We start from the raw sequence: 17221 nt of genomic DNA, 5'->3' as shown, positions 1-17221 counted from the left end.
GTCAGCTTGAAAAGCACTTATTTGGAGGATTCCTTGCAGTATGAATTGGGTATGAGACTGCTATGTACAGCAAGAAAGGTCTTACAAACCTTAATTCCCCATCGACACTAATGTCACAGGAGAGATCCAAACCTCCCTCTAACTTTAAACCGGCTGTAGCGTCCTTAATTCCAAATCCAAACCACTTGGACTCGATCTCAACAAACGCCGTCAGACTTAAATAGGCAGACATGGAGACCTGGATTTTTGCATTTCCCGTAGCCAGCATCTATGGAAGAAGCGTTTTAAATATGTCCTTGCATAAGGAAAAAGCAAACAAACAAACAAACAAAAAACTATTCTGAGTGAAAACTAAAGTTACAATCAGTGACTAAAACGTTATAAATATGTTCTTGCTTATTATGCAAAAAAATCTGAACTTTCTCGTTGGTAATGAAATAACTTTTAACTTCCTGCCAGCGAAATTTACCTTGTAATGAGATAACTTAAGCTTGCTTATCAGTTTTGACTATTTTTGCTGGTTTGCCAACGTTCCGTAAAATAATGAAACCAAAGATGGCTTATCCGTCATTTCCGGCTTTGTCAAATGGCGTCCACACTCCATGTAAGGGACCTTCAACTAAATATTTTTTGGACCTGCTTTAAACCCTCGTCTCAATCTCATCAATAGTTCATCAAGTTTAAAGACAGGAAATCATGACCCTGATGGAGTTTGGATATCTGATTTTAATTAGCATAGATTTTTACGATTTTTACATTTCCGTTTTCTCCTTAGTTTTTGTTTCGATTGAGAAGATATATCAAACACTAAAGACAGTGTTTGACCACATTTCAAGACACCACGAACTTCGTACAAAAATACTCCGCTGCGCGTCGTATTTTCAACTCTCTTCTCGGTGTTTGAAATGTGGTCAAACACGGCCTTTTGTGTTTGATATATTAGTTCTAATTTTTATTGTCATAAGTTTGATACTCTAATAGTAACATGGCGTGGGCCCTGACTCCCCCTCCACCCCAAACTGGTCCCAGAAGACCAAAAAAGCACGATGAACAGGGGTATGTAACTTCTATTATTATTTTCAAGTGAGAACAAATAATAGAAGGGAGTGAACTACTGGGCAAGGACTGCGGTGGTCATATGTGGCGAAAGGGGAGACTGAGAGTCGGGCAGTATTGATAGAAGAACATTTGACATTTTCAAATATCACTCTCTTAATGTAACCAGGAAACCTTGGGCCCCTGACGTATCGCTATGAGATGACTACGGGTTTCCTGCCTTTTAAATATTAATACCTTGTGACTTATCCTGGATTGAAAGCTGGCTAAATCAATTTCTTTTGACGAGCGTTTTGTCCTCCTGTGGTGGCTTTGTAATCGACTTACATCCACTGCGGTACGAACGGTTCCATTTTCATTCAGTTCAGCCGAAATCACTTCCACAAGGAAAAAATCACCATTTGAAATAACCTTTATAACCTATATGAGAGAAAAATCAAACCCAGAGAGGCTGAACAACAACAGCAACAACAACAACAATAGCAGGAGGAAGAAGGCAGATTGTAAAAGGGATCTCTTAGTGAGGGAGAAGGGGAGAACGGAAAAAGATGTTCCTCTCTTCTCCCTTCATGAAGGGTTTTCCCATTTTTTTTTTTCTTATAGGGCTGACCAATAGTAAAATCCGAGAGTTGCCAAGAAGTCGAGACCTTTGACTGCGAAATTCGCCACAAAATGTTCTTATTCCGATCAGATAAAACTTTAAGTGATGCAAGTTCTTCTGAGTACCATTTGCCACGCCTTCTTACTGCAGTTTGAAGCGGGTTTGACAATAAAATTAACGTGTTCAAGTAGATTTGGGCGTGTCCCTGAAACAACGAGAAAACAGTTAAATCTGTTGGGTAAAGTCTGCATACGAACTAGATGGTCCATCAGGCCCGAGCTAATCCTGGTTTCTGTAGCATGAGGCGACTAGGAGTATTTCTACCCCCCCCCCCCCCACCCCCCTCCTCTGGATGGGATGCTAGTCTATCGCAGGGTCACCCCTCAGCATTAAATTCGGCGGTACCCAATTATACACCTGGGTGGAGAGAGGTACTGTGACAATAAAGTTTCTTGCCCAAGAACACAACACGGTGTCCCTAGCCAGGACTCTAACCCGGACCACACGATTCGGAGGCGAGCGCACTAACCATGAGGTCACCGGGCTGTTGACACGTTGGAATTAATCCATTCCAGGCCACATAAGAGAAGAAACTGCTAGTCTTTTAGTTTGTCAATTAATTGCAAATGGAAGTCAAAGTACAATTTGCATTTTTTCCTTAGGAAATACCTTTGCGATGTAGCCACGGCTTGGCCTTCCTACCACTGAGTCATTGATTGCAAAATGTTCAACTCTTTCTCCCGCTGCTGAAAGCACGAGTCCAGGGTTGTTGTCTCCTCCGCTACAGAACACCGACTGGGAAAATGTCTGTCTACTTTGTGTCAGTCTGGTTGGTTTAGAAATAGATAAAGCGAGGAATTATTCCTTATCATTGCTTTGTTATTGTAGACACAAGCGTGTCGTCCATGGCTCCATGTGTAGTCTATGGCCCCATTAGTAGTCCATGGCCACATGGCTCCGCAGAACGCAAGTATAGATGTACATATTATCTATAAGTAACTTATATTTGGGGCAAGCCAAGGCAGATTTTTCGGCATTGTTCTTCTTTCTTTATTTTTACTTAATAACGTGAAATGTGGTCGAAGTCCTTTGTACTAGGTGCCAAGGTGCAAAAAAGAAAAAGCAAACAAACAAACAAACAAACAAACAAACCGGGGGGAGGGTTGGGGGAAGGGAAGAGAGATAATCAGGAAATTATACCATAATTTGGACCACTTTGCTTATACTTTAGTATGCCACACTTCTGTGAGATTTAAATCGCGTACTTTAGGTCTTTCTTAAAAGAACATTCAGCAACATGACAACTTTATTCTAGTATTAAAACTTGTTTCTAAAAAGAAGAAACAAAAAAAAATTATTTTAATATCACTATACCTGGTGGAATTCAACTGAGAATTCTCGTTGCATCGCTGAAACTTTGTTTCCAAGTATCCTGTGTCGTTGGTTTTATGAACTGAAACGAGAGTCTCGATGAACCCACCACTCACGTTTGACGCTACAATGTCGCCTTCCTTGGGGACCGTGAGGTTTTTCTCTATCACCAGGTAATAAGAGTGAACAATGGAGTTTCCAATCTCGTACGTGTGCCCAAGACATTTGTACACTGGAATTGAATAACACAATTTCATCCATAGATATACTCAAACGAATGGCTTTGGAGACAGCTCATTATCGAATCGGGTTCTCCTCTACATCCTGACTTTGTTTCAAGTCAGCAGCTTGAAGAAAAGGATTCTCGTTCTGCAACATCTTATGGCTAAATAGGAGTGAAGCTTATTTATTTTGTTCGCAAGGTGGTGCATGGCTGCAGTAAAAGTTCAACTGGCATACATCACACCTACTTTGAAGAACAAAAAGAAAACACGTCTTCCAAATTAAGGCCTACTTTAATTTTTTCCTCACCTACATTGTATATGTTTCTTAGCATTCCATCAATCCCTGAGTAAAGTAGAGCTAAGATCTATGTTAAAAAAAAAAAGACAAAAAAAAAAAACACTGTAGGGAAAACGAACCAACTCACCGTCTGGTAGGACAATTATACGGCTCGAGTTAACCGTGATGTTTCCAGAAATAATTTCTTCCAAGTCCTCTTCATCCGGTTCCTCCTCCAGAGTTGAATCATCGTCCACGTCCTCCACCGTCGCTTTTTTCTTGAAGTCTGCATACCTAATGACTTCCTCCAAGCCTGCCGGGGCGCTCATCATCACTCGAAATGGGCCTGGCAAACGAAATAACAACAGATTAAGGGCATCATTCGATGGTTGCAAGAAATAATCCCTTTTTCCACTCCGAATCAGCTTAAGAACACAAGGATTTGCAGTTATCAGATGTTCCGCCCGGTTTACGAACGAATTCAATGTGTCCGAGAAACAGTTGTGCATCAACTGCACCCTAAACAGGTTTCATTTAATTCCATAAATGCGTACTAAGTTTAAGTAGCGTGAAGATCCGCTCGGTTTCTTTCCTTGGTTGTTGCTTTTGCATCGAGCTTATTTTGGATTCTGGCAAATAACATGAGGCACGAAACATGTTTTTTTTTTTTAAATTAAGTTTTATGCAGACCAGATTTTTTCAATAGTTTATGACCGGAGGGAGGGGCGAAACGGAAATTTCAAACCCCTCCTTCCACCACTTTATTACACATTAATACTATGTACTAAATGATGTTACTTGGAGGGAATATATAGTACATCAAAAAATATCTTTGCAAGATGCAAGATGGCATGATGACGTCATATCACATCGTAATTATGTCATTTTTTCCAAACAGCCACCATTTGGATCCGCCACCTTGCATTTTTTCCAGAACGTCAAGAATCAGCAGAAACGACTCAGAAGCAATTGCAATCAAAATCAATAAAGCAATACTAAGAAGTCCTAAGAATGAAAATATATTAACCGGCATGAAATTTGAATTTTGTCAATGGTACAAGAAAATTCCAAAACTAGACATGCCTGTTGAAATACGGTTGCCATGGAAACAGCGAAATGTCGAGCCAATTTTTTTCCCAGTTGCAGTTCTCATAAAGTCGCAACTTGTGGCAGCTTTCATTTGAATCATGATTAAAAACGTTGTAAGTGGTTAAATTGAACGCGGGTGGTTTCCACTCTTACCCCTCCCTGGTCTGAACACGACTAACTTTAATCAAATAATCATTGTTGATCACGTGGTTCACACGACACATACACACACACAACTTAAATCCACGAGTTATACGCGAGAACGCCACTCAAAGCATTTTATAAGTTACGTTTTCCGAACCAGAAGTGCATGACCATCCTGACACCCTCACAAAACTCACCATCGCTGACTTCTGCAACTATTTTATGCATAATCCCTCCGGCTTGAGGACTGCACAGTATATCGCCGGCTCGGACATCTAGGACTTTCGGTGCAACAAATACAAGTGAAATGTCCTTATGTTGGGCCGTAATCACCGGACAGGCGTAAATAACCGTGGTATTTGCCTCGACAAATTTCACATTTTCAGCGAGTTTCACGTTCTCGCCTCTCTGTGGGTCAGTATAGTCCACACTAACTTGGCCATCAGGACAGCGAGTCTCATTCCAGCTTCTACATTCACCTTCTTCCTGCTAATTTAATGTTAACAGTTTTATCTCAGTTAGTTTTAACTTTCATCAAAAGAGTTAGCCATCGTAGGAGGGAATACCTATCGGATAAAAGGAGTTTCCTATAGATCGTCTAGCGGGCTTCGCGTCATCTTAGATTTTTCTGGCTTTTTAATTATTAATTAATTCAAGCTTAAACATGCAGCCGAGCTCGAATTATGAATCGAGGCGCGCGAAGTTCGAAGAGAACGAGAGTTTCTCGAAGCGCGGCCGAGAGCAATCCTAGCTTCTCGTGTACTCTCCAAAACTTGGTCGTAACTCGATGATGCATGGCAAAGACATGTATCAATTTCTTTAGATCATTGCCAATAGAAATTGCTTTATCGCGCGAAGGAAGTTTACCTTCCCAAGCCATGTGTTTGCAGCATTATTATGATCCATGCTTAACGTACATTGCGTGTGATAGTGTGGTTATGCTACGCTATCTCATAAAATAGTGAACAATACAGTAAGAATAACATAACACTTCTTACTGCGATTTTGTAACATTTGTCGAGGTCCTGGCATTTTTGACAGGATTCAGTAGTTCCTCTTCCATTCCTAAAATTGCACTGTTTACCTCCACAGTCCACAGTCTAAAAAGAAAAACAGAATGATCATGATCATGATGTGTTCAGTTCAATTTAGTGTGTGTTTTTAATAGTGTCTCAATTCCCTAGCTGGAACTCGCGATTCTTTACTTGACAATTATATGCCCTACATGAAAGTTAAGAACGCAACAAAAAATCGATATACTATAGGCTCCCAGCTGAGGCACTAATATACCGGGGGGGGGGGGGAATCTAGTCCCTATGTTGGCCTATACGGGAGGGCTCCGCACAAAAGGGGTACCTTTTCAGGCTGCAGGTATGTAAAAGGGTAGGGATTTCGCGAGTCGAGGTATATAAAAGGGTATGTAGCAGTCTGCCATTTAGCCATTTAAAAGTGCTTTAATTAAGATATTTCGAACAGGTGCATCCAATTTATTAGGCACAACATGAACATGGCAAAAAATGGTTTCGTTTATTGGCGATTTGTTCATACTACCGGCCGGTCATGAAAGCACGTGAAAGGGGTACTTTTTCTGTCAAGTCAAAATGGAATACGAAAGGGAATAGGTTGGACCTCGGGGCGGAGCCTCATAGTATAAAACTTCGTTGAGTACCCCCTTCTCCCGGACCAAGATACAGGATCGCCAGACTTTTTTATGCATAAAATATTACATGTGTGTGTGCTATTTTTTTAGTTCACTCGCTCACCGGAATATTTCTTGAACAGCGGCTCTTGTCCCCTACAGTGTAGCAGTGATAGTAGAACCAATCGGGACAACTTCTTTTGGGTGGTCCTTCAGCAAAACCTCCAAGGCAGGAACGCGAGCTGTCACACCATCCACAAAAAGGATCTGTCACGCAATCAGAGCAACTTTCGTACTTTTCGCAGAAGGAATATGTGCAGCCAAGACCCTACATAAAAAGAGGTCAATTCCCTTTTTATCAAGGTAACATTACCCAAAGAAATAAAGTCTGACCAATGTCAATTTTCACGCAGAAGAATAAATGAATAATGATGCAGACTCCAGAATAAATTGATTGTTAATTTAGATGATTAAGCACCTGACGTCGTAGAGAGTCAAACATATACTATTGCTCTAATGAAGTCTGATTGTGTGTTGAGTTTCGGTTTTCTCGCACGTAAATGTATCATTTCGTAGATGTGGCAGTAATCCAACTTTCCCTGACACTTACTGACGACTTGGGGTTCAACTACTAGATCTTTGTCAACAACGGAATATTAAAAAAAAAACAAAAAAGCTTACCAAATATCCGGGATAGCACTTGCAAGCGTTAGGACCCATACATTTACCATTACCAGAACAGTTGTGCAAGTCGTGGCAGTGAAATCGAGAACAGTCCTCCCCAGTCCAACCGGGATAACAGAAACATATGGCACCTATGCAATCCCCATTATGGAAACAACCGTTTGGGCAGTGGATGACTACCAGGAAAGAACAGGACAAAATGGTGGAAAACTTTGAACATACCATATATATACTCAAGGTGATAATGAACACAACAGGTACAGTGCTAACAAGTAAGCCAAAAGTCCCTGAAATTTCGGTTGTAAAACAAATGGAACAGTAATTTTACGCCGGAAAATCCTTGCGAAAATTAAAGACTACTTCATTCCAATTGTTACGAGCCGGTGGATAACTCCAAAAAAAAGCTTCATTCCTTCCATTTCTGTCTTCTGTCAGGATAAACGGCATCAATGGTATGCGCTATTTCATTTAGAAAACAAAAAACAAAACAAAAAAACTGCAATGCAACAACAAACATCCACACACAACGGTCGTCCCAACCGTTTCGCGTAGTACCTCTGTAGCATAACTTCTTCTAGACTAGGTAATGTACACGTCTGCATTCGAGCCAAGTGGCCCATCAGGCCGGAGATTATCCCGGTTCCTGTAGCATGAACTGATTAGCAGTATTTCTACTCCCCCCTGGATGGGATATGGGAGGCGCGGTGGCCTCATGGTTAGTGCGCTCGTCTCCGGATCGAGCGGTCCGGGTTCGAGCCCTGGCCGGGGACATTGTGTTGTGTTCTTGGGCAAGACACTTTACTCTCACAGTGCCTCTCTTCACCCAGGTGTGTAAATGGGTACTGGCGAGCTTAATGCTGGGGGGTAACCCTGTGATGGACTAGCATCCCATCCAGGGGGGAGTAGAAATACTCCTAGTCGCTTCATGCTACAGAAACCGGGATAAGCTCCGGCCTGATGGGCCACTTTGCTCGCATGCAGACTTTACCTACCTTACCTGGATGGGATGCTGGTACATCGCAGGGTTACCCCCAGCATTAAGGTCGCCGGTACCCATTTATACACCTCGGTGGAGAGAGGCACTGTGAGGGTAAAGTGTCTTGCCCAAGAACACAACACATGTCCTTGGGCATTCCTCGAACCCGGACTGCTTTATACGGAGACACGCTCTCTATCCCTGAGGCCACCGCGCCTCCTACACTAACTAACTAATTTTAACCAACTTTAGTGTAAACTTCCTGTACCCCTGTTGTCGAGGCTGTCATAGAGTAGTTCCTCAACCTTTGAAACTGAAATAAAGTTGCCATTCTTAATTCAATCACAGGATGCATGAGGAAGGTAATGGGCTCTATTCCTTTTACAATGTGGATCTGAACCCGACATTTCGTATCTTACTTGACCTACAAATGACTGAAGAATATTTTACCTGGTCTTCTGACACAAACAAATGGATGAAGACCATCGCATTGGGATTCTGTAATATTTCCATGGCTGTCAAGAACAGAGCACATTCCATTGTCTTTATTGGACTGCGGTGAAAATTGCAAATACATTTTAGAAGCTTGTCCGTGTTTAAGGCTACGATAATATCAATTTAACTTTTTTTAATCATTTAACGTTACACAAAATTAGAATGCACAAAAAAATACGTTTCCTTTAATCACCAGAAGGGTGGATGTTTCCTTGTAGGATAGAAATCTATGTTAAGCCAACTGGGCTGTCCACATGAGCAAAGTTTGGGCCATAGATTGGCTATTTCCAGACCGTATTGTGATTTCCAAAGCTGGAAAGCTAGGGGCGATCTAAAAATACATTGGGAGGGATTGCGTTAGGAATAAGGCCTTTAGGGAGGATTATCTCTCTTACCCTTTATTCTCTCCCCTGTGAATGCCAAATAATTAAGTAAGTAACCTTTATTTAAACACGATAAGTAATTAAGCTTGCAGGGTCGTGTGGGGTCGTGTGTAAATAAACAATAAAGAATAATTACTAAATAAGAATTAAAAAATGTACAATGTAAGATCTAATCTAGTTTAAATAATTATTGACATTATGTGACTAATACAAAAGTAAATTAGTACGAAGGCTGTTTAACACTTATTTCCCTTTTTGTAAGAATCTGACGTACCTGGGTTAGTTTAATCTCAAGTAAGAAAACTGACATTGGCTAGAAATTGTCAGAAACCGACATGGGTTAGGTTAATTCGTGTTGGGCCGAATTGTTCAAAGCCGGCTTAAGCTAACCCAGGATTAGCGAGAATTTTGATTTCAGTTTGGTATCTTTAGTTTCGGTGAGGTTTCCTGTTTATATTGAGTGTCCCTCAATTTTGAGTTTAAATAATCTCAAATTACCCAAAAAATAAAACGATGAGAAGTCAAAGACTACTGCAAGGCTGACACAACGTCGTTTTACTTTTCACGTTTGGCTCATTCGATCTCCCGTGAGATTCGACGTTCAATCAAGACGGATCTTTGTTCAAAGCTTAGCAGTTTATTTAGTGTGCCAACATACATGTAAGCAGCGAAAAACGTTTTTATACAAGATATATTTATATATACTTCTGTCTACTTTTAATACTGGGTTAGTGTTAGCCGGCTTTCGAACAACTCCGCCCAGGTGCTTAACCTTCCAAAATATGCTGTCCGTAGGCGTTTTGCAATCTTCAAAGCACAATCTATGAATTGAGATCCTAAAAGCTAATATGAACTTTCCAATCCCACCATTCATTAAGCACAGATAATGATTATAACCGAAAATCTTAATTACATTATTAATCACATTAATCTTAATTTCCCACAGTTATATCACCTCTGTTATGAAATCCCTTTTTATAGTCCACAGGGAAGGTGGTACAGCCGAAGAAATCATTAATTCTTCTCGTCTCAAATCTTTCACGAGCCTTTTGTCTTCGTCCGAAAACATGGCGATTATATTTCCACCGTAGCTCTGCAAAGGATTCATAACAAGATTTGTATACCATGAACTGAAACTTCACTAAGCGTATGGTAAGATGATGGCATGTGAGCAAGTTCCAGTCACTTAGGTAGCTTAATCTGTTCCATAAAGAGACCACCTTTGAAGGGGCAACTTCTTAACAAGTTGCACGCCCCATGAATAATGACGATAATTACCATGTAGGCGATTCGGCCCTCAGCCTCATAAGTAATCACCTTATACAAATTTCAAGCTCATGATCTCACTGATCGTTGATCGTTGATCGTTGATCGTTGATCGTTGATCGTTGATCGTTGATCGTTGATCGTTGATCGTTGATCGTTGATCGTTGATCGTTGATCGTTGATCGTTTATCATTGATTATTGATCATTAATTATTCATCATTGATCTCATTGATCATTGATCATCATTGATTATCAAGAAAGTACCTTCTTTTTCTTCATTCTTTTTAAGTTGATTTAATTTATGCCACTCGACGTACTTACCTGACAATATGTCTTAGCTTCTACAAAACGGAAGGCACCTCCTTTGTACAAAAAACACAGCTCGTTCTCCTTTATCCACTCCGGTGGGCAAGAAACTGGTAAAAAAGACCAAAGAAAGCGGGGTTTTTGTTTGGGTGTTTCCCCTCTTAATTTTCTTTTGATCTTCGTGACCTTTTACTTTGTTTCATTGTGTTGTGTTTTGGTTGTATTGGTGTTAAAGACCCAGAAATTAATGTAAGCTAATACATTGAGGTCCTTCCCTTATCAATGGTTCGATGTTATTCAGCTTACGTCTTTCATATTATTGATAACAAATTTCAACATAAAAATGGTCAAGGGAGCCTGTGGATTCAGTTTTCTATCACTCTGATTCAACTAGAAATTATCAAGCTCCAGATGGTTGCCAATTTTTGCAGGGTGACGGCAAAGCTATATCGTAACCTATAATGTTTAGAGTGGTTTTCTCTTGAATGTTGTACAACCATGCCTATAGTTAATGTTTTAAAAGTTCGCACCATTTTTCTCATCCAATCAGAGAAGCGAAACCAAAACCAATCGTCATTCGACTCACATACCTTTCCCACGCGTCATGATGAGCTACATCTTTGATTAGACCTTTGATTGGTTTGCCTAATTGTCATTGTCCCCTGTGATTGGTCAGTGCATGTCGCAACTGTAGTTTTGGGTTTTACGACATCCAATTTAAAATCGCTCATACATGCCCAATGAATACGCTTGACTTAAAAACCAAATAAAAAACAAAGCTTACCTGAAATTACTCTCTGCGGTGGAGACTGAACAAACGGCTTGAACATTACTGTTAACGACAGTCGGTAGTCTTTACTCTTATCCATGATGAGAGAGGCGATCAAATTGGCCACGCTCTCTCCCCACCAATTTGAAGTCGCATTAGCAATAACTTGAATTCCCTGCAATGTCGTACTTATTTGATAGCGGTTGCCAGGATTTTCCAGTACGTTTCCGTGGATTTCTGCAGCTCCGTTGCAAAGGATCGTCACTCCATAATTGACCTTGAGACCCAAAGCACTGTTCTTGTACAAAGTGTTGTTTAGAAAGTGCAGGACTGTTGCATTTCTTAGAGCATAGCTGTACTCAAAAGCATATTGTCCTACATTGTTGTAGAAGAAATTTCCTTGAACATGAGCTCGTAAATTGGCTATTCTACAAACACTGTTTACTTTACCATCGGGATCCTGAGCAAAATTACGAGAGAAATAATTATTTGTTACTTTAACGTCTAAATAAAGTCCAGTTACTCCTTCCATGAACAAAGATCCTCCTCTGTTGGAATCAAATGTATTACCATGAATGTGGTTCTTTGGCATATTGGATTCTGACTCTTCATATTGTACCCTTGAATATATGCTTCCATTTCTGTTCTCAGCCAGGTAATTGTTAAAAAGTTCAAACGCTTGGTTTGCAGCGTTGAGATGAATCGCTCCTGATGACGTACCGCCATTGTTCGTAATTCTACTACGTTCTATTCTGAGAAGGTGGTTTTTGGTTTGAGTAGAAGTGTAGCTTATTCCCTGCTCAAAGTTACCGCTGAAGATGCTCTCCGTTATACGATGGGTGAAGACGTGGGCTACAAACAGAACACCAAAACTCCATGCACAGAAGAGATTACGCGTGAATTAGTTAAATATGGCAATAAATATCTCCTACTTTATTTAACCTCTTGTTAGAACTAATTTGGTAAAAATACCATGGAAGATAAAATGCGCGTCACGATAATCCGTATAGGCGACTTAATTGACAATGCAAGGTCTACCGGAAGGTTGTTTTACAGTGTAAATCAAATTGAGTTACGTTATATACAGAGAAAATCACATCAGCCCCAGCTGGTTTCAATGTGGGACTAATTCTACCCAGGTCGATATGGAATTGGGAAATGTTGTTTCTTTAGGGGGAAAATGTCAAAACCGGAGTACTCAGAGAAAGCTCTCCGGGCTGGGCGGGAACCAACAACAAAAAACTCAGCCCACTTAGGGCAGCAGGCCGGGATTGAATCTTGAAGCAAGCACTCTCACCACGGCCATTCCTGCTCACCCAAGATGTATCAGAGGCCGAATCTATACTTGGGACGAGTCATCTGACTGCGAGGGGTAATTCGTCTACCCGAGACGGAAAAATCGACTCAGATGGATAAATGGTCTCCTAGTATAGATCCGATCGGATAATTCGTCTGTAGTATAAATCCGGCCAATACCTTAAGAATTTCCAGTGTTTCAATCAATTTTAAAACCCATTTTTTAAGTTATTACTGTAAACATTACCCTAGGACCCCGTCCCTCAAATGGAAAGTGTATCAACTTACATAAGTTGCACCGTATGAACTCCATGTCATCTACTAGAACGATTACATTGCCCTGGAAGTACCCAAGGAAGACAACCGAGTAATTGTAGGAAGTCTGCGGCAGCTTAATCACTTTCTTTTTCCAGTACGTCGTGAGCTCACTTGTGGACCACAATGATGCTGTCCTATTTCCATTTAATTCTTCAATAAAAACTGAGAGTGATGCATATGCCCGTCCATACCAATCTTTCCAAAATCTGTAGTAGAACTCTAAGGAGCAGTAGTCGCTTTCCTTGAAAATGGGTGGGCTGGAAAAGGCGCCATATCCCGAATACCAGCGGCGTGCTAGCCAAATATAATTTCCTAAGACAAAATGCCAGTAAACAAAAGAGATAAAAAAAAGAACGTATGACATTTAGAATTCCTTACGAGCATTCTTACTTAACAATTGTATATGTAGCTCTAATCTAAACACGCGAAGGTGAACTCGTTTCTTCCAAATATCCTTACATATCTCATCTATATCTTACTATGTTATTCTTCTCCTTGAAATTCATGGTCTTTTAGGATATTTTTATTGGACTGAACTCAGTCGGATTAAAATAGTATTTTTTTCCTGGAGTCATAAACACAAGCACAGGGTTAAGCGCCTACGGGGACAGAAGCAAAGTGATATCCCACCTCACATATAGCTAATTGTGTTACACAATAAAATGATGTTGTATTGTATTGCATTGCATTGCATTGCATTGCATTGCATTGCATTACATTGTATTGTATTGTAATATTGTACTCAGCACAAACATCTAAAACTGCGGCCTTTTACTGCAGGTGATTCTCAGGACAAGCGTTCTTCATGATTTACAAGCTTGCATGTGCGATTAGCCTTACAGATCGGATGAAATAACATTTACAGTATCATACACGACTTACCTGTATTACCATCGTACGAAAAAGTATGGTCAGGAATAGCGGTAGGCTTATCATAGTCGTCATGCCATCTCCATTGGAATGTCAGGCTGACGCTTCTAAAATAATTTCCAGGATATTGTCTCCATCCACAACTACCTCGCTCAAATGTACAAGGCATATCTGACAAAGTGAAATTTAAAAAAAAAATCAAAGGAGTTTAGGAAAAGATCTTAAAACCACGGACTACGGAAGTTACATATTGCATTGCACAATTAACAGTTAAGCTAGGAATTGTTTACTGCTTTAAGTCATAATCAGCGATAATAGGAAAGATTACAGGCAATTGTTCACTGATTATGTTACTGAGGAAATAAATGAACCATCGTAGCTGCTTTTTAAACTATGCAATTGCTAACATAACAAAAGGTATACTAACCTTTTAATTTAACTCGTTGTACTTGTAAAAGCATTTCGCTGGAATACCATCCCTCGAAATAAACTGTGAGAGCATTCCACGGAACCAGTCGGCGTCTTGAGAGCGGTCCTATATCTGTAGAGGAAAACTTCAAGATGTTCTTTCCAGAAGGGTTTTCTATCGTCACAGACCTAAGATTCTTCATTACCAGCAGCTGAAGAGCGAAACCTGCATCTCTGTCCGTTTTAACCTCCATATGGCAGTGCAACCCTAGGTTTAAGAACCTCATCAATGGCGGAAAAACGTATAGGAATAAATCACGATCCCTAATAGTGACATTTGTTGCTGGATCGCACAACAAAACTTGTCCGTAGGAAACACCTTCAATCCAATGACCATCCAACTCATGAAAACTCAACCCATGTGTGTTGTTCATCGACGTTACTTTCTCAATGGTGAAATTCCGTTTTGGTATCAAAATGTCACCTCCATAACCTCCAGTATTGACCAAGAACATGTCTCTCAGGTACACTTCTCTTTCTGGAAACAAAACTTTGATACCACCTGCTGTGCAATTTGAAATAGACACGCGATTCATTTCGGGAACGTTCTGAATCATTTCAATAGCAGCAACCTTCTTGCCATGTTTTTCACCACAGTGCACGATTTTTAAATGCTGCAGACGTGATGTCATTGGGTAAGAAGTATTCCGAAATACGCGAAGAAATCTTAAATTTCCCCAAGGCGTCCCTCCTTTGCAGTGTAAGGCAACTTGTCGAGTCGAATTGCCACTGACATTATGGAAAGATAACAGACATTCGTTAATCTCTGTTTCATTACCACGGCAATTCAAAATTGCACCAAGTGAAGATGAATGAACGACATAAATGATTAACGCCGGCGCTTGATAGCCGAGTTTTCCACATATCACTTTAGCGTTCTTCCTTCCAAATGTCATGGTTTCGTTTACACACACTGGGGTCCAATTACCATTATGCAATACTTCTAAACGTCCTTGCCACGGGAATGTGCCTTCCACTAAACGAACAGGAATCGATATTTTCGTTTGACTTCTCTTCAGCAGAGAAAATGTTACAGGATTCTCCCTATTTCCCAGCACAAAGAGAGCACCAAGAATCAACATACCAATACCTGAGCCAAACTGTAATTCGACACCTGGGTGAATTTTTAGTTCAGCGTCCGGCAAAACAGTAACATCGGAAATTACTACATAAGGGCTGAATTTACTCCACAGGTTAAGGCTAGATGAAATACGTCCACCCAAATATCGAGTTGCAAATGTTTCGCGGCCATCGCTTTGGTTTGACCCTTGCATTAATTCTCCCATGCTGCCAAAGAATGGAATAAAAACAGCCAAGGCCCTTTCGTAATTGTCCTCAGCATCATAGATTCTCTCCTTAATTTGATTCTCGTTGTCATAACCCCAGAAGTTTAAGGACACATTCACAATGCTGGTGTGTGAGTTTGCACTGATATTTACGCAAAGTTCCTTTGGAAAGCTTTGGCTGTTAAATCTATTGTGGCGTATTGAAATTACTTTATATTCCTTCATTCCTGAGATCTCAACTTCACAACCAGAAGACCAAGTGTTTGAGTTGTTTAGAAGTGAATTGTTCATGAAAGTGATATGTTTTTTGGCACCTACAAAATACTCGTTATGGAGGAGAACCACATTTAGTCCTTTGTTAAACTTAAAGACATTGTTAAGAATTATGACGTCGTTTTCCATTCTTCTGATCTCTAAAACGCTTCCGTTCGCGTCGCTATTATCCTTGAAAACGTTATATTGAATTGCGGCAGGAGCTCGAAAAAAAGACTGTTCTTCCACAAACACAGACCGTCCGTAGTTTCCTTCGAATACGTTTCCATCAATGATCAACTCCTTTGTGCCTCCTCTAACATAAATGACTCCTTTCTCTTGGAAAAAGTTAAATAAGAACTTATTTCGTCGAACGAAGAGTCCAGGCGAAAATCGATCATCTGTATATCTAGTCGTCATGATAACGGAATTCTGTGTGTTGTTCATGAAAATGTTACCTTCAAATTCCCATGGATAAAACTTCGGGGATTCATCGATGTTTACTACAGGGCCCTGATTCATTAAAAATGTACAGTTTTTAAAGGATGCCTGTGATCCATCAGGAGTGTATCGGGCGTAACGAATGTCTGAGTAAACTGAGGTAGCTTTGTTCCACCCAAAAAAGCTATTGATTGCAAAAAGACTTGCGTCTTCGTAATTACCTTTCAGATAAATTCCAAATCCCTCGCTGTGAATGACGCTACTGTTTAGGAAATGGACCATTTTCTGACCATCCGAAACTATGTAAAGGGCATTGGAAGTCGAGTTTGAAACGTCGGTGTTTTCAACATTAACGTTGCCCGAAAACGAAGAAAGTCTAATCCCAACCTGATTTCCAATAAAGGAACAGTTAAACAGGTTAAGGTTTTCAACATGTGAAAAATCCGATGTGACGCCGTCAGCCGGTGAGTCTTGTACAACTGAGCTTTGGATCTGAACGTTTCCTGAGTGTTCACCCCCCAAATATACCCCGCCATAAGCGTTGCTGATAAAATTACTTTTCGAGATGATCAGCTTCGGCGATGTCAACCGCTGCTTTGCTCTGTCCGGTTCTATCATTTAAAACAGAAACAGTTGTTAAAACAAACACACAAGCATGCAATTTGCCGCAACCTCATGGCGTCATCAATTTTGTTTAAAATTGTTAGGGCAGTTGACTTAGCATGTGACATCGGAAAACTGAAGCGAAAAAATCCCATTACTAAAATTCTTAGGCTTCGATCGATCAGACCAACTAAACCACATCAGTTATATTGTCTTTATGCTATGTTACTGTGCTGTCTCAGCTTATGTATTTGTAAAAATCGCAAAATTTGGAGATTGTTATAAAACAAAACAGTGATCAAGTGACAGTTGAAAATATCTTAGAGACATTCCATGTTGTTCTATGGCACAATTGAGTGACAAAGTACCTCTGAACAGGAAAACGCAGCAGAGTAGGAGTGTAATG

The 17221-nt window shown here is 40.3% G+C and overlaps 1 protein-coding gene across 5 annotated transcripts in view; it reads right to left on the bottom strand.

Annotated features, from left to right (window-relative positions):
• Nucleotides 1–17221, bottom strand: part of LOC145502324 (uncharacterized) — a 65707-nt gene that overhangs the window by 25482 nt on the left and 23004 nt on the right. For 4 of the 5 annotated variants that reach the window (XM_081481583.1, XM_081481584.1, XM_081481587.1 and 1 more), the window contains 16 exons: nucleotides 14193–16823; nucleotides 13778–13936; nucleotides 12866–13207; nucleotides 11297–12133; nucleotides 10528–10622; nucleotides 9895–10032; nucleotides 8512–8614; nucleotides 7083–7261; nucleotides 6526–6729; nucleotides 5761–5862; nucleotides 4960–5251; nucleotides 3678–3875; nucleotides 3032–3260; nucleotides 2327–2483; nucleotides 1294–1476; nucleotides 90–268 (listed from right to left, as the gene is read on the bottom strand). In XM_081481583.1, the coding sequence (XP_081337709.1) occupies nucleotides 90–268; nucleotides 1294–1476; nucleotides 2327–2483; nucleotides 3032–3260; nucleotides 3678–3875; nucleotides 4960–5251; nucleotides 5761–5862; nucleotides 6526–6729; nucleotides 7083–7261; nucleotides 8512–8614; nucleotides 9895–10032; nucleotides 10528–10622; nucleotides 11297–12133; nucleotides 12866–13207; nucleotides 13778–13936; nucleotides 14193–16823 (6028 nt within the window). The remainder of the gene's footprint in view (nucleotides 1–89; nucleotides 269–1293; nucleotides 1477–2326; nucleotides 2484–3031; nucleotides 3261–3677; nucleotides 3876–4959; nucleotides 5252–5760; nucleotides 5863–6525; nucleotides 6730–7082; nucleotides 7262–8511; nucleotides 8615–9894; nucleotides 10033–10527; nucleotides 10623–11296; nucleotides 12134–12865; nucleotides 13208–13777; nucleotides 13937–14192; nucleotides 16824–17221) is intronic. The other variant, XM_081481586.1, reaches the window with a different exon arrangement.

Source organism: Orbicella franksi, chromosome 11 (assembly GCF_964199315.1).
Source record: "Orbicella franksi chromosome 11, jaOrbFran1.1, whole genome shotgun sequence".
Lineage (NCBI taxonomy): Eukaryota > Metazoa > Cnidaria > Anthozoa > Scleractinia > Merulinidae > Orbicella > Orbicella franksi.
Note: the sequence above shows the minus strand (reverse complement) of the source record. Positions and strands in the feature narration are given on the sequence as shown.